The sequence below is a fragment of the Temnothorax nylanderi genome, unplaced genomic scaffold (assembly GCF_030848795.1).
Source record: "Temnothorax nylanderi isolate EJ_2023f unplaced genomic scaffold, tnyl_v1.0 TNYL_tig0987_pilon, whole genome shotgun sequence".
Taxonomy (NCBI): domain Eukaryota; kingdom Metazoa; phylum Arthropoda; class Insecta; order Hymenoptera; family Formicidae; genus Temnothorax; species Temnothorax nylanderi.
In genome coordinates, this window is record NW_027250049.1 from 30,714 (window position 1) to 47,567 (window position 16,854).

The 16,854-nt window shown below is 38.1% G+C and overlaps 2 protein-coding genes and 1 long non-coding RNA gene across 7 annotated transcripts; 1 reads left to right on the top strand and 2 right to left on the bottom strand.

Moving 5' to 3' along the window:
• Positions 1-5,753: 5,753 nt before the first annotated feature.
• Positions 5,754-7,315, bottom strand: LOC139786229 (uncharacterized). The gene is made up of 3 exons (XR_011722225.1): positions 6,461-7,315; positions 6,223-6,357; positions 5,754-6,139 (listed from the first exon to the last, which is right to left on the bottom strand). It is a non-coding gene; the product is annotated as an uncharacterized lncRNA (long non-coding RNA).
• A 247-nt stretch (positions 7,316-7,562) lies between these two features.
• Positions 7,563-8,538, bottom strand: LOC139786223 (uncharacterized). Its single transcript, XM_071725381.1, has 3 exons — positions 8,472-8,538; positions 8,181-8,321; positions 7,563-7,720 (listed from the first exon to the last, which is right to left on the bottom strand). The coding sequence occupies exons 1-3, from the start codon at positions 8,536-8,538 to the stop codon at positions 7,593-7,595; spliced, it is 336 nt and encodes a 111-aa protein (XP_071581482.1). The 3' UTR covers positions 7,563-7,592.
• A 144-nt stretch (positions 8,539-8,682) lies between these two features.
• LOC139786227 (probable ATP-dependent RNA helicase DHX37) lies at positions 8,683-16,161 on the top strand. 5 transcript variants are annotated; one of them, XR_011722223.1, is made up of 9 exons: positions 8,683-8,697; positions 9,666-9,835; positions 13,593-13,646; positions 14,145-14,379; positions 14,434-14,549; positions 14,626-14,828; positions 14,924-15,135; positions 15,379-15,479; positions 16,013-16,161. XR_011722223.1 is itself a non-coding variant. In XM_071725384.1 (6 exons), exons 4-6 carry the CDS (start codon positions 14,984-14,986, stop codon positions 16,087-16,089), a joined length of 330 nt encoding a protein of 109 aa, XP_071581485.1. In that variant the 5' UTR covers positions 14,235-14,379; positions 14,434-14,549; positions 14,626-14,828; positions 14,924-14,983; the 3' UTR covers positions 16,090-16,161. The 5 variants fall into 5 exon arrangements, 1 of the variants encoding a protein (XP_071581485.1); XR_011722221.1 differs by having other exon boundaries at positions 9,729-9,835; positions 13,547-13,646; XR_011722222.1 differs by lacking the exon at positions 9,666-9,835 and having other exon boundaries at positions 13,547-13,646.
• Positions 16,162-16,854: the final 693 nt, after the last annotated feature.

The window sequence follows — 16,854 nt, forward strand, 5'->3', positions numbered from 1 at the left end:
TCTTCTCCTTCTTTCTTCATTGAAAGAAAGGAGAAGAGGAATATGTCGAAGCATTTAGAATTTTAGAGCGTCAAGTGGATTGCAGCCTTAGTGTGAAAATTACTTGTAACAAATGTTAACAGTATTTAATGTTATTAGTAATTTAAATGTAAATTAAATTAAAAGTAACAAAAATTAAAAATAACCACATGAACAGTCTATTTATTATTTTTTAAGCAAGAAAAGTTTATTGATTTCGACTTCAATTGGCAAAATAAATTGAAACGTGTTGCTACGTTTCGATCCTTCGGATCGGGTCCTTATCAAGCAATCTAAACAACAAAAAAACAATCCGGTATAACAATAATTGGGTCCGCAAGATAAAATTAATAGTCAAGGAAAAACATTATAAATAAAAAGCGATACCTGGTAACTATTCTTTGTCACAAACTTAAATATCGGCATTTTCGAAAATTTTACCCGAAATAATCATAAATTGATCGCTGGAAGAACAATAGTCAGTGAGCAATGTAAAAAAGTATGCAATTAAAGGCAAGCAAAAAATAACTTACAAGTATAAGTCGGTGACAGCAGAGAATGCGTTTAATTATGAGAGAGTGACCACCGCGATGAAGTGCTGTCGTTATTGAGCACATAAAAGAAATATTTTCCGGAGCAGGACATTATCGAGGAGCTACGACTAACGCTGTTTTTAATTAAAAAACATACGAAGACGATTAATTTAAAAAAGGATACAGAAAACTTAAATCCTATATATGACAAGGTAATTTCATCGTTGTAAATATCACGTGAACCATGTTTATATTAACGCGTGTTCACATGTCGGAGTTGAGAGGTATACTAACTGTTTTTCGTACCTGACAATGTACATTGTAGGTTGTTAGTATAAACATGGTTCACGTGATATTTACAACGATGAAATTATCTTGTCATATATAGGATTTAAGTTTTCAGTATCCTTTTTTAAATTAATCGTCTTCGTATGTTTTTTAATTAAAAACAGCGTTAGTCGTAGCTCCTCGATAATGTCCTGCTCCGGAAAATATTTCTTTTATGTGCTCAATAACGACAGCACTTCATCGCGGTGGTCACTCTCTCATAATTAAACGCATTCTCTGCTGTCACCGACTTATACTTGTAAGTTATTTTTTGCTTGCCTTTAATTGCATACTTTTTTACATTGCTCACTGACTATTGTTCTTCCAGCGATCAATTTATGATTATTTCGGGTAAAATTTTCGAAAATGCCGATGTTTAAGTTTGTGACAAAGAATAGTTACCAGGTATCGCTTTTTATTTATAATGTTTTTCCTTGACTATTAATTTTATCTTGCGGACCCAATTATTGTTATACCGGATTGTTTTTTTGTTGTTTAGATTGCTTGATAAGGACCCGATCCGAAGGATCGAAACGTAGCAACGTTTCAATTTATTTTGCCAATTGAAGTCGAAATCAATAAACTTTTCTTGCTTAAAAAATAATAAATAGACTGTTCATGTGGTTATTTTTAATTTTCGTTACTTTTAATTTAATTTACATTTAAATTACTAATAACATTAAATACTGTTAACATTTGTTACAAGTAATTTTCACACTAAGGCTGCAATCCACTTGACGCTCTAAAATTCTAAATGCTTCAACGTATTCCTCTTCTCCTTTCTTTCAATGAAGAAAGAAGGAGAAGAAGAACGCTTCAAAGCATTTGTAGCGTCAAGTGGACCGCAGCCTAAATGCAGTACTTGTTAGTCCATAAGACCATCTCTTACTTTTTCAATTCTTTGACAAGTTGATACAACTACTGCGTTCACTACTTTTCACTACTTTAACCCTTTCTCACATTAGATCAGATTATAAATATTTCTGAATATTCCAATACGAATATGCAAATAACATCATCTATTCACCTCTATTGATACTAGAGGCTACGTTCACTGCCAGTTGCTGCTAGTGCTCAAAATCTCGGTTTTTCTACTTTCACGTTTACTACTGCGTTCACTACTTTTCACCACTTTTACCCTTTCTCACATTAGATCACATTATAAATATTTCTAACTATTCCAATACGAATATGCAAATAATCTCATCTATTCACCTCTATTGATACTCTCTTTACCTTCAGAACACATTACCGACGCCCCGCGAGTTTACATTATAGTGTCAAGAAACCGGTCTATTAGCCCAGATGGCGTTGAAACACTATTCTTACTTTTTTAATGGGAGTTTCCATCCCCTGCGCGAATGTCATGATTTTGCTTCGCCGAAGGCCTGCTTATATTAAATCCCAACTGAAATTTACTTGCGAGTTAGTCTTACTATTATGCGCCGCCTAGTGGCGTCGTTGCGAACTGGCACGGAAAAATGCGCTACCTTTTTTAATTAAGAATATTTCATAATATTTCAAAAATATTTGAAAAAAGATTATAGAACCAATAATAAAGAGTGAGAACAAGTGTCCATAGGCAAATGGCCCAATTTTTTTTCGCACTCGACTCCGGCCACAAAGTAGGCACCAAACGAAAGGCCACCCCTGCACCCAGATAACAAAATGCCCGCAAAGTGAGCTCACGACGCGTGCACGTCGTGAACTCATGGTGCTAGACAGATGCGTCCTCAAATGATGCTCATATGACTCGCACGCGTGAGTGCCGCAAGCATGCGGGTCATATGAGCATCAATTGCTCTCACCTTGTACCCTACTTTTTAATATATATATATATATATATATATATAATATGTACATTACAGTTATAAAAACGTTAAATTAAAGAAGACCAAATATATTTATTTATAAACATTTTTATTTTAAAATTTGCACACACGTGAGTGCCGCATGCGTGCGGCTGATATGAGCATCAATTGCTCTCACATATATTATACATACATATATACGCTCTCATACATTTTATAAAGTTGAAACTCACTGAAATCTCAATAAAATCATATCTCGATACGACAGCAATTGTTGAAACCGACAAGTTTAAAGGACTCCGTAAAAAACCACGGAAAAATGGATACCGGTCAAATTGGCTAAAAATTTAGTATGATGTGGTTCATGACGTCCTGGTGAAAAGTGACCATGGGCACAAAGTCCAAACATGGAGTTTTCGAGTTACAGAGCGTCAAACATCGGGAAAATGGGTTTATCGGCTCAGTAGTCTTTAATGTGTACGGTCATGCTGGTGTGTGCCTGTGCGTGTGTGTGCGTGTGAGTGAGTGTGTGTAGGTGTAAATAATAATATCTCGCACGCGCGCGCACACACGCACGCGCGCGCACACACACACACACACACACACACACACACACACACTCAGTCACCCACACTCACTCACTCACTCTCTCACTCACTCACTCACACACACACACACACACACACACACACACTCAGTCACCCACACTCACTCACTCACTCTCTCACTTACTCACTCACACACACACACACACACACACACACCACACACACTCACTCACTCACTCACTCATTCATTTATACATACCACACACACTCACACACCACACACACACACACTCACACACCACACACACTCACTCACTCACTCACTCATTCATTTATACATACCACACACACTCACACACCACACACACACACACACACACACACACACACACACACACACACAGGCATACACCAGTACGACCGTACACAGGACTACTATGAGCCGATGAACCCATTTTCCCGATGTTTGACGCTCTGTCACTCGAAAACTCCATGTTTGGACTTTGAGCCCATGGTCACTTTTCACCAGGACGTCATAAACTACATAATACTAAATTTTCAACCAATTTGACCGGGGTACATCTTCCCGTGATTTGGTGCAGGATCTTTTCGCATGTGTCACATGAAAATCTTTATATTAAAACTGTTCGCCGCAACAGTGATGCAATATATAAAAGTAAGAAAGTAACACAGTTTTCACTCCTTCTTTTCAAGCACGCTTCTGGCCTTATCCAACCAAATCGAGAACGTCGTGAGTTTATTCTTGAACTTTGTTAATTCATCTCTGGCACCAATGAGACGTTTCACTAATTTGTCAGTGCGATCTAACGCTTTGTCAAATCGGGTTCTAATAGATCGACCGTTCTTCTCCAAAGTAGACACTTCGTCGCTGGATAACACATTGCTGCCCGTCAAGACGACCTGTCGAATCTGATCCAGGCAGGATGAAACAGATCGACTGTACGATTCAAGATCTTTCTCTATTTCTTTCATGATAATTATCTGCTTTCTTAACTGCTCTACGTCTTCCTTGACGGTATCTTGATTCGCCAGCTTGTCCTCAATTTCGGAGATCCACTGCAGAAGCTTAGAGAGCGTCTCGTCACAGAGCTTGTACTTTTCCTCCACCGCTTGCTTAACTCGGTCCGCGATGTCGGTCCGCTCGGCGTCGCAGAGCTCCCGCTGGATCGCCTCGAGCAGCGACACCCGATGACCCTCCTCGTTCACCCCGCATGGACCTAACAGCCGATCGGCCAGCGCCGCGTCGATGATACCGTCGCGAGCGGCCTCCTCGATCGACACGCTCGTCCTGCCATCGCTCGACGTCACTATTCTACCGTTCCTAACGTCGAGGATCCTGAGCCGGATTGCCTCGCCTATGGTCAGGACCTCGCCAGTGCTCGGATCTACGATACCCCTAACGTCAATCACGTTCTCCGCCCCGATAACACCCCCGTCGTCGACTCGCGCCACCCTCCTAAGATCCCTAAGCTCGCTATTAAATCCACCGTCCACGACGGACGAGAACTCGTGCTGCTGCTGATGCTGTCGCCTGTTGGAGCTCGTTGTACCGCTCCCGTGCGAACGCTTGAGCAGGGCACCACCGGCGCCGACGGGTGGAACGGCCCCCGGGCTGGAGGTCTCGCCATTAGAACAATTACGCGGCCTGCTCCGCGCTGTAACTTCGCTTCGAGGTCTCGCTTGAGAAAGTCGTCTCGGTGGACTCTCGGAGGTATATTGCGATTGTGTGTAGTGTGTGGTTGTGGATGTGTAACGCTCCTCGCTAGTAGTGCTTTTGTATATGTTGAACTCTGTGCGGAACGTCCGCAGCGGCCTTTGTTCTTGAAGAGCGTAGATCGCGCCGGAGTCGAGTCTCCAGAGTGGCCAGTTCTTCCTTGTGCTCCTCCATTAAATCCGCCAACCTGGAAAACAATAAAAAAAAACTTGCACATTGCTTCCTCATAGTTCTTAAGTGTGCAAGTAGAAACTTGCACATTGCTTCCTCATAGTTCTTAAGTGTGCAAGTAGAAACTTGCACATTGCTTCTTCATAGTTCTTAAGTGTGCAAGTAGAAACTTGCACATTGCTTCCTCATAGTTCTTAAGTGTGCAAGTAGAAACTTGCACATTGCTTCCTCATAGTTCTTAAGTGTGCAAGTAGAAACTTGCACATTGTTTCCTCATAGTTCTTAAGTGTGCAAGTAGAAACTTGCACATTGCTTCCTCATAGTTCTTAAGTGTGCAAGTAGAAACTTGCACATTGCTTCCTTATAGTTTTTAGGTGTGCAAGTAGAAACTTGCACATTACTTCGTCACAATTTTTAAGTATGCAAATTATTTTTAGGTGTGCAAGTAGAAACCTGCACATTGCTTCCTTATAGTTTTTAAGTATGCAAGTAGAAACCTGCACATTGCTTCCTTATAGTATTTAAGTGTGCAAGTAGAAACCTTCGCTCACAAAGCTTCCTCTATTTCTGGATCTATTATTATTATAAATAATAAGTTATTTGATGGTTAAAATTTTATTTCATGAAATTATTGAATTTTTTTTAAAAGCAAAAGTTAAAGGCAGAATTTTTAAGAGAACTAATTTTATTAATTAAATAGAAAAGAATACACTCGTTTATTTTTAATTAAACACGAAAATATTTTTGATAAATAAATATGTAAAATAAATCCAATAATAAATAAATTAATAATTAAAAATAAAAATTGGTCCTCCCCGCCCCATATTCCCTCCTCTTCTTTGTCCGCTTTCTCTCCATTCGCCTGTCCATCCTCTTCCTCTTCCTCGATATCCTCCTCTTCTCAAGCTTTCCTCTCTCCATCCTCTTCCTTCAATCGAGTCTTTGTTTCGCCAATTTCCTCTGCCCCTGAATCCACGCGCTCGGGAAGAATAATAACTAAATGTACAATAATCAGCAATAAATTAATACCTAAAATAGTTTATATTTTAAAACTGTAATTCCACAATCACAATACATACTAATTATTTCTCTCTTTCAACTGCCTGCCACCTCTTTTTTTCCCTTTATCTTCTGTAATGCATATTACTTCCTCGTTTTTTTCTTCATTCAGTTCATCCCTTCTCCCATCTTGTTCTCTCGTTTTCTCCAAAATCCTAAATAAACCATATTTTATAACGTTTAATATTCCAAATCCGTGCAGATATCAACAATTACAAATTTAGGAAAATTAAGCAACTTAAGTAATAGTGTACTAACCTGCGATCTTTTCTAATTTTTTCTTCTTTTTCGAAATTTTTCTTCTCTATCTTTTTCTCTTCCTCTTTCTCTCTTTGACCATTATCCCTCCTATCGTTTTTTTCATGCTGCTTCTCAGTTATCGCGTTACCCATATTTTTTTCTCTCTTTTGGTGTTCTCTCTTATCTAGGTCTAAAAATTGATTTATAAACATCTCGCTTATTTGCAGATATCGAATCTCGAAATTATTATGAGATCAATTTCACTCTTATGATAATTTCGAGATTCGATATCTGCAAATAAGCGAGATGTTTATAAATCAATTTTTAGACCTAGATAAGAGAGAACACAAAAAGAGAGAAAAAAATATGGGTAACGCGATAACTGATAACTGAATACTTTCATTAAATGAAATTCTAACCATCAAATAACCTACACATTTTTTAAACAATTTTAAAAATCGGTAACCCTTTCACCGATCCTCGCAAAATTTAAAAAATTAGTTGATTAGATCAAACTTTATCAGGGTTCTATTTATGTACGGATTCTCCGAAATTTCAAACATCTGTAACTCCAGAACTATTAACCAAATCTTAATTAATTATATATGAAATAGGGGTAGAAAAAACTGAAAAATTTAATAGAATTAGATATAGATCGCTATCTCAAATATTGAGAAAGCTATAGAATAAAACACACTTAAAAAAAAAAAAAATTGAATAAAATCTATACCGGTCAACCGATTTTAATAAAATTTGAGGAAGACATACTTTCTATAATACTCTATCGATTAAAAAAAATGCATCCCGGTATCTAAAAAATTGTAGAAGTAGATGCGTGTACAAAAAATCCGTACACACACACACACACACACACATACATACATACTTCCGGACATTTTTTACTAATATGATTTCTCGACATTTTGGAACATTCTAAACCTATTTCCTTTAAAATCTCGAAAAAATTTTTTTTCACCATCACAAAGCTTCAAGAAACTTAGGTATATAAAGAATTAGTTTACTCTTTTACATCTCGCAGAGTTAATTCGACCTTCACTTTTCGTTTAATTATCCGATTCGTATTCGGTCATCTCCTCGGATGTACACTCTTGATCTTCGGTTCCATCATCTTCGGGATCCTGCTCTTTTGTTACAATTGCATTTTTTTTATTCTATTACGGATTCTCTGCTTTGCCGCACGCAAAACCTCTTGCATGTCCATTTTAAATTCCATTTTGCTCTCTGGCCCTTTGAAGAACGGACAATTTTGAGCTGCAACTGAAAGATAAAAATAAACATTTGTAAAGTTACACTACAAGGCTAATCCACTTTTAAAAAAGGCGTGTTAACTGAGTGAATTTCGTTTGTATCGAAAAATTGAAGCCTCTCTTCCGCGATGCCGATTGGTTATCTCGATGCGTTGTGCGAGTTATTTGCAGCTGTCATTGTATATTTTGACAGTTGTGTGTATCAAGGTTAATAGTGTAATAGTAATAGCATAATGTTAAAGCTAAATGGCGCGCGCGAAGCGCGCGCGTCTGTAATGTCTAGTTCACCAATAAATTTTCGTAGTCGGTTTTCTTAGTTCCTTTTTTGTTTGTTTATAAAAATCAACGAAAAAAAGAAGTGAGAAAACCGTGTAAAAATTCAACAAATAAAAATTGAGTGAAAATTTTTCAATGGAAATTGTAGGAGAATTTTTGCAACGATTGGTTGTATATTATATAAAAAATCTTACGATATAGGATATTGACAATTTTTGTATCGCCAAAATTTCTTGACTCAGCACCACCAGACCACGTAAACTTATTGACCAACTCGTCAGTCATAATCTCCTTTAGTGCCGCGTTTATAAAAATTGCGCCTAGGGACTTGTGATCTTCGAGCGCCCCGATCTAGCTCCCTCCTTCTCCAAATGAATAAACAGCATATAATTAAATAACATTTTTAATATTAAAACAACCTGTCTTCGAAGCGCGGATCTAGGTCGCGGCTGGGCTGGGTTCGAAGGAGGCGCGGAGGAACAGACGCGGGGCGAGGTTGGCAGAATGAAGCGTATTCCCAGCAGTGATGCCACAGATCGGCCTCCGTCGCATACGCACACAAGTCTCGTGCCCTGTCGGTGTGTCGGGCAACGTCGGGCAATAAGAAAGAGACGGATATATGATTTTCTGTCTCCTTCGCTCTTGCAGAATTCGAGTCGCGCGACGCGCGGCGATCCGACGCGACGTTTCAGTCGGTAACTCTTCCGTAGGGTAAGGCGTGCGCGTAATATTGTATCATAATCGATAAATGTATTTATTTACCATTATATATAAAAATTTAAATAATTGTTGTTAATCTTTGTAGAAAAAATATTAACAATCCGCAATTAGCAATATCCGTTATATACGTCTATACAAGAATTTAGGTATCTTTAATTATTCATTAAAAAATATTAATAAATCAGAAACACTGCTCATTCTATCTTTTTACACTCAATCCCCCATCCCCTTCGAAATACGTCTCATTCCATTTCCAATATAGCTATATAGAATTATAAAAATAATGAAATCCACTCTTGGCCAACGTGTACGTTTTTTTTTTAAATAATATTTTGTAATAAATGTGTTATTGATGTATATTTAAAATTTGCTTAACAAAAATAAAATAAAAGCAAAATTTAAATAATTTTATTTTTAATTCAGATCGATATTCCCATTGTATTTGTATTTCATGAATGTACGACGTACATGTTGTTGCTCGACAGAAACCGCGAGAAGGTGGTGGTCTCTTCCGTCATGAGGAAAATTTAAACAATTGTTATTAATTAATAAAATATACATAGAAAAAAACATTCTAATGCATACGATTATAATGCATATATTGTCTAAGAATATATTCAAGTATTAATATTAATACAATATTAAACAAACAATTGTTTATATACTAACTAGGCGTCTTATAAGTATGTACAGTAGAAAAAGGAAAGCTGCAGTGAGAGTGTTGCGATTACTTACATCTTACATTTAATAAAAAACGTTCATATACTTCACCTAATATAATACTTTAACATATTAGCGAAACATACATTACTAGTTATTTACTGAAAACAACAGAGATAAAATACAATTTATTTACCACGGATCGCTATGTATTTATTTTTTGCACGTAATAATCCGAGCAAAATAAATTATTTCTCATTATATTTGCTGTTTCCAAAAAATTATGTCTGATATTTCAGACTTCGCGGTGTTTCATCGCGGTGAATAAATTGTACTATCACTAGGTGTTGTTCTTGGTTTAGAATAAGACGTTTCGTGAATATTTCAATGTACTTCATCACATGACGAGCAACGCCTGATGAATTGCTAAATCAAGAACAACGCGGAAGCCAAATCTAGTAGTTAAGCTGTATGTTTGCTGCGACAATTATTTTCGTTACTTTTTAATATATATATACAGGGTGAATTTTATTTCGTGAACCAGTCTTTTACCATCAAAGGCGAGATACCGACCGTACTTGTAACTAACTTATCGGCTGTGGCGTACGTTGAGCCGCGCGAACCGAAGTCCTTTTGAATTCAAGCGCCTTAAGAACTATAAATCGCATTACATGCAATATGTAGTACGCTCGAAGCTACATTTACTCAATAAATTAAAGCGGGAAAATACATATTCTTATAAATAGAATAATTGCATGGCTCTATTTCTCTATAAGAATAAATATTATACCGCATATTTTTTGCGTATGAAAATAATTGCTTAAAAATTTACCTGATTTCACGCTTTCAGACTTCTTTGGTATGTAAGACTCAAACAGAAATATGTTAAAATCATATTGCGTAAAAGCACATACGGATATAAAAAAATATATCAGCGTGTGACATGCGTAACATGTTCACAACATATTTCTATTTTTATTTGAGAAAAGGCTCAAAATGACCCCCTTCCACTTTTTCACAAAGTACTGCTCTGTCCAAGATTGCCTTATGTACCCGGCGTAAGGTCTGAGGACGAATTGCACGACAAGCTCGTACAATTCTATCCTTCAGATCTTCAGGGCTAACAGGTCGCGTAGCGTATACCTGCTGCTTCAGATAACCCCATAGGAAAAAAACAAGAGGTGTAAGATCTGGTGAACGCGGTGGCCATTCGCGGGGACCATGAAGTCCGATCCAACGGTATCCGAATTTCCTATTTAATAACTCTCTTGTTGCCTTGGCAGTGTGTGCAGGATGGCCGTCCTGCTGGAACCACATATTAATACGTGATTCCAGTGGCACCTCATCTAACAAGGCAACAAGTTTATTTGTAAGGAAATTTCGGTATCTTTCGCCATCGACCTTGCCATCAATAAAATATGGACCTATGATGTGATCACCGAGAATACCCGCCCAAACGTTCACCGACCACCTGACTTGAGAATGTGCTTGTTCCATCCAGTAGGGATTCTCTCTGGCCCAATAACGTGAGTTATGGCGGTTAATGATGCCATTGTTTTGAAAGGTACATTCATCAGAGAAAAGAATGTATTTGGAGAAGTCATAATTCTCCTCACTCACATTAAGGAGCCAACTACAATACTCCAGCCTACGGGGTTTATCATTAGCATACAATTCTTGGGTCAGAATAACTTTATAAGGATGGAAGTGAGCCGACTTTAGAGCCTTACATACCGTTGACTGACTAATTTCTTGGTAGTGTGCTATAGTTCGGGTACTTGTTGTCGGATAGTCCACAACCATTTGCTCAATTGCCGCTTTGTTTATTCGCGGTGTTCGTCTTTTACGAAAATAATAAAACAATAATAAAAGTACATAATATTTACAAATAATGATACGAGTATACATAATATTTAAAATATTAATAGAAAATTTTGTAAATAAATACCTGGACGCTTAACAGGTTTAAATTGACCAAATTTTCGCAACCGCGACTCCAGCCTCATAAAAAATACATGATCCGGATGCTTTCGCTCTGGATATGTTAAAGCATAGGCTCTTGTGGCTATTCGTGGGCGTCGATTGTACTTGCCATAAAGCAATATCATGTCTGTCATTTCGGCGTTCGTAAAATTGTGTGTCATTTTCGTACGATCTTTACTTACACGAAATGTTACGAAACGAAGCAAGAGAAACGATCTCACTGCGAATGTCGACGTGTACAAACAAAAGAACGTAAAAACAAATGAACATCAGTTTCCAAGCAGAAGGATTGTCGATATTCGTTTTTACATTTTCTTACTTTTCGTTACCGCGGGAAACTACGACAGCTTATGCTCTAAGATACTCGGAAACTCTAACTTCATAAAAAAGTGTACTTTCCACCAGCACCAAAAGTGTTTATTTGTTTTTACGTTTTTTTGTTTGTACACGTCGACATTCGCAGTGAGATCGTTTCTCTTGCTTCGTTTCGTAACATTTCGTGTAAGTAAAGATCGTACAAAAATGACACACAATTTTACAATCGCCGAAATGACAGACATGATATTGCTTTATGGCAAGTACAATCGACGCCCACGAATAGCCACAAGAGCCTATGCTTTAACATATCCAGAGCGAAAGCATCCGGATCATGTATTTTTTATGAGGCTGGAGTCGCGGTTGCGAAAATTTGGTCAATTTAAACCTGTTAAGCGTCCAGGTATTTATTTACAAAATTTTCTATTAATATTTTAAATATTATGTATACTCGTATCATTATTTGTAAATATTATGTACTTTTATTATTGTTTTATTATTTTCGTAAAAGACGAACACCGCGAATAAACAAAGCGGCAATTGAGCAAATGGTTGTGGACTATCCGACAACAAGTACCCGAACTATAGCACACTACCAAGAAATTAGTCAGTCAACGGTATGTAAGGCTCTAAAGTCGGCTCACTTCCATCCTTATAAAGTTATTCTGACCCAAGAATTGTATGCTAATAATAAACCCCGTAGGCTGGAGTATTGTAGTTGACTCCTTAATGTGAGTGAGGAGAATTATGACTTCTCCAAATACATTCTTTTCTCTGATGAATGTACCTTTCAAAACAATGGCATTATTAACCGCCATAACTCACGTTATTGGGCCAGAGAGAATCCCTACTGAATGGAACAAGCACATTCTCAAGTCAGGTGGTCGGTGAACGTTTGGGCGGGTATTCTCGGTGATCATATCATAGGTCCATATTTTATTGATGGCAAGGTCGATGGCGAAAGATACCGAAATTTCCTTACAAATAAACTTGTTGCCTTGTTAGATGAGGTGCCACTGGAATCACGTATTAATATGTGGTTCCAGCAGGACGGCCATCCTGCACACACTGCCAAGGCAACAAGAGAGTTATTAAATAGGAAATTCGGATACCGTTGGATCGGACTTCATGGTCCCCGCGAATGGCCACCGCGTTCACCAGATCTTACACCTCTTGATTTTTTCCTATGGGGTTATCTGAAGCAGCAGGTATACGCTACGCGACCTGTTAGCCCTGAAGATCTGAAGGATAGAATTGTACGAGCTTGTCGTGCAATTCGTCCTCAGACCTTACGCCGGGTACATAAGGCAATCTTGGACAGAGCAGTACTTTGTGAAAAAGTGGAAGAAAGTCATTTTCAGCCTTTTCTCAAATAAAAATAGAAATATGTTGTGAACATGTTACGCATGTCACACGCTGATATATTTTTTTATATCCGTATGTGCTTTTACGCAATATGATTTTAACATATTTCTGTTTGAGTCTTACATACCAAAGAAGTCTGAAAGCGTGAAATCAGGTAAATTTTTAAGCAATTATTTTCATACGCAAAAAATATGCGGTAAAATATTTATTCTTATAGAGAAATAGAGCCATGCAATTATTCTATTTATAAGAATATGTATTTTCCCGCTTTAATTTATTGAGTAAATGTAGCTTCGAGCGTACTACATATTGCCCGTAATGCGATTTATAGTTCTTAAGGCGCTTGAATTCAAAAGGACTTCGGTTCGCGCGGCTCAACGTACGCCACAGCCGATAAGTTAGTTACAAGTACGGTCGGTATCTCGCCTTTGATGGTAAAAGACTGGTTCACGAAATAAAATTCACCCTGTATATATACCGGGTGAATCTTAATGGATGCACCAACTTTTTACCATAGGAGATGAGTTACCGACCGCAACTGTAATAAACTGAACGATCCATAGGTGACACCAGCTTGAATCGACCGCTTCGATCGACCAGTCCGAGGTGATGTACAGGCAAGTTAAAAACTGTGAATCAAATAACGTATATCGTATGTACATACTTTTCTAATATATCCAACTATCTTACGCATTTTTCTTTTTACATATAATTTTATTTAATAACACGATTTCTTATTATTTTCCATCTATGCGCAACGTATTTACCGCATGTACTACGTTTACGCGAGCGTTACTTTTGTAGTAACTTACAATAATTCACTCGTTTACGCAGAGTAAATTATCGTAAGTTACTACAAAATTTCCTTTACGCGAAGGAATTATCGAAAGTTACTACAGAAGTAACGCTCGCGTAAACGTAGTAATATCCCTAAGAGCACAGTTGACGGAAAGTCGACGGCAAGTCGACTTTTATAAGTCGACTTCTAGTCGACTTCTAAAAATGGCGGAAAGTCGACTAAAAGTCGACTTCTAAATAGTCGACTTATAAAAATGGCGGAAAGTCGACTAAAAGTCGACTTCTAAATAGTCGACTTATAAAAAGACGGAAAACAGTCAAGCGGCGCGTCTTGCATCATCAATATGGCGGCGAATCTCGAGGAGGCTGGAGGAGCAGAGCTTACGCGAGTGCGAGGAATACGTGCCGCGAGACAGGACACGATAAGACGTCGTAAAGCGCCGCGCTATCAACCACCGCCACGAAACGTCGTCGTCGTCGTCATTCACAGTCCTCGTCATCATTGTCTTCCCGTTGACTTCCTCGATTAGATCAGAATACTGGAATTTGACTGTATGTACGTTGCAATATGTTTGAGATGGTTATCTACAACAAAAATTGTTACAGAATGCCGTTACCAACCGACATGGAAGCGAAATTGCTGCGCCAGATAGTTCTTGCAGGTATGGCGGATCTAAAAGAGGATCAGGATAAGGCCAAGTGGAAACATGCTTACAGGTTAGGTATGGTGTGTTATTAATTATCATCGATAATTAAGACCTATTGAATGCGACCTCTCCATTCTGAACCATCTTTCAGAACACCAGAAATGGAGGAACTTGTGTTCATGCATTCTTTGTGTGTTCTACGGAAAATCAGTCCGGAATAGGTAGTTTATAAAGAGGTGTACGAAACGAATAAGATGTACATGCGAGGTGTCACGGCGATAGAACCCGAATGATTGCCGAAATTCGCTCCCATGCTATGCATCTTAGTGAACCATTGGTTGATCCACCGCCAAGGTATTTTTATCACAATTGTTGCTTTATAATGTTTTTCCTACTTATTTATAAAGATATTAATCTTTATTATAATCGAATATTATTCTCATTTATAGATATAATCAAGGAACCGGGAAGATTATTTGCCGCGTGTCTGGTACATTCGGAAAGGCCGGATGGGCACTACCATCGATGGATATAGAGCATCCGTGGACGGTGTCAAGTGGTTCGCGTATTTCTTCTTGGAGGGTCAAGTGTGCCCTAAGCTGAAACGATTTGTCCCGTCGCTGCTGACGACACCTGGGAGCATCACCAAGTCATGGGCCAGGTAAATCGTTAAGGCTCAGACACAATGACAAAAATAAGGAATAAGATAAAGGAATAAGGAATAAGGGAATGTCGCATCTCACTTCAGTACACGTACATTAAAGTGAGATGCAACATGCCTTATTCCTTATTCCTTTATCTTATTCCTTATTCCACTCATTGTGACTGAGCCTTTATTCTATCTCCTTTCGATTTCACGTTGATTCATCGAATAGATTACATCAATTCAATACGATTTTTTCAGGTTGATACCACGCACTCAAACAATAGTAGTACAAACGCTGCAGTCGCAGGGAGTCGTGTCCACAGACAAACTGCTAGAAATCTGGGGTTCGGATAAAAAATGTGAGATTTTAATTTATAAAATAATATTTAGATATTATCATAGACTTCTATACAATACTAGACCGCAGACAGGCATCTCGGCCGTGATGCTTGCCGCCATGTTGATTTTAGTCAAGATATGCTATAGGTACTACAGATTCTATACAAGTGGTTTTATACAAGATTTCTATACAATAGTCTGGCATATACAGAATGTCCAAAAGAAAGGGTTTAATACTACAGGAGTAGTGGTTCGATTTCGGCATCCAAGTACGCTACTCGTCGAAGACATGACTTACAAACTTATTGATAACATGTACCAATATTTAACACAAAAACATTCGCCTGCTTCGTTATGTACTGTAATAACGAATGCAGATAAACGCACATCATGAGCAACTGAACATCCGATAGTGACTTATTGTTAATTCAATATGGCCGCACCCTTCACTAACACTTGCACCTCGCACTCGCATCAGCTTTTCGGCAGTGCGTCCATAGATGTTAGTGGTCTAGTATAAAAGTCTGTGGATATTATATATTTATAATTTTAGTTCTGTTGTCAGCTTACCAGAAGTGGCTGCCGGAATCCGCGCACGCAGAAGTGGCACAGATATGGCCGCCTTTGTAATTAAGAATAAAACATTAGGATTGTAATTATACAGTTTTTTAGATAATTAAATTATTTTATATATGAAAAAAATCGAAATGCATCAGTTTTAGCCCTCCAGCAAGGGGTCGATTGTGTATCTTGAAATAATGAGGTAAAAATTACAAAAGTGAAAAAATTCATTAGCGTATCTACGATTTTATTTATCAAAATCTAATAAAATCTGTTAACTTTTGTCATTTTCACCTCGTTTCAAGGTACACAACCGACCTCCAGACGTACGCGGCGGCTTATTTTATCGACTTTAAAAGTTGGCGGGAAGTCGACTTTTCGTCATGACGGGAAGTCGACTTTAAGTCGGTGGTTTTTGCGACATTCGCCGACTTCAAGTCGACTTCAAGTCGACTTTCGTCCTTAAAAAAGTCGACTTCTCTGCCAAGTCAGTTTCGGTAGAAGTCGACTTCAAGTCGACTTAAAGTCGACTTTTGCTCTTAGGGATAGTACGGGATCCGGCCGCGTGATTTATACGTTTATCTGTTATTTTATCGAAATGCGATTTTAATGGAAGATTACATATCAGGTCATACATCGCGGCCGGTGTGCCTAGCAAAATCTTGCCGCAAGTACCCTCAATTAGAGCTGTTTTAATTAAATTTTTTAAGACAACTTCGTTCATTTGTTTGCGAAGTAAATGAAGCGTCATCTGAAAGAGAGTGATCTAAAAAACTTGAAAAAAATAGGTTCCCACCTCTCAGTCTGCCGCAACCTCCTGGCAGCCAGATGCAA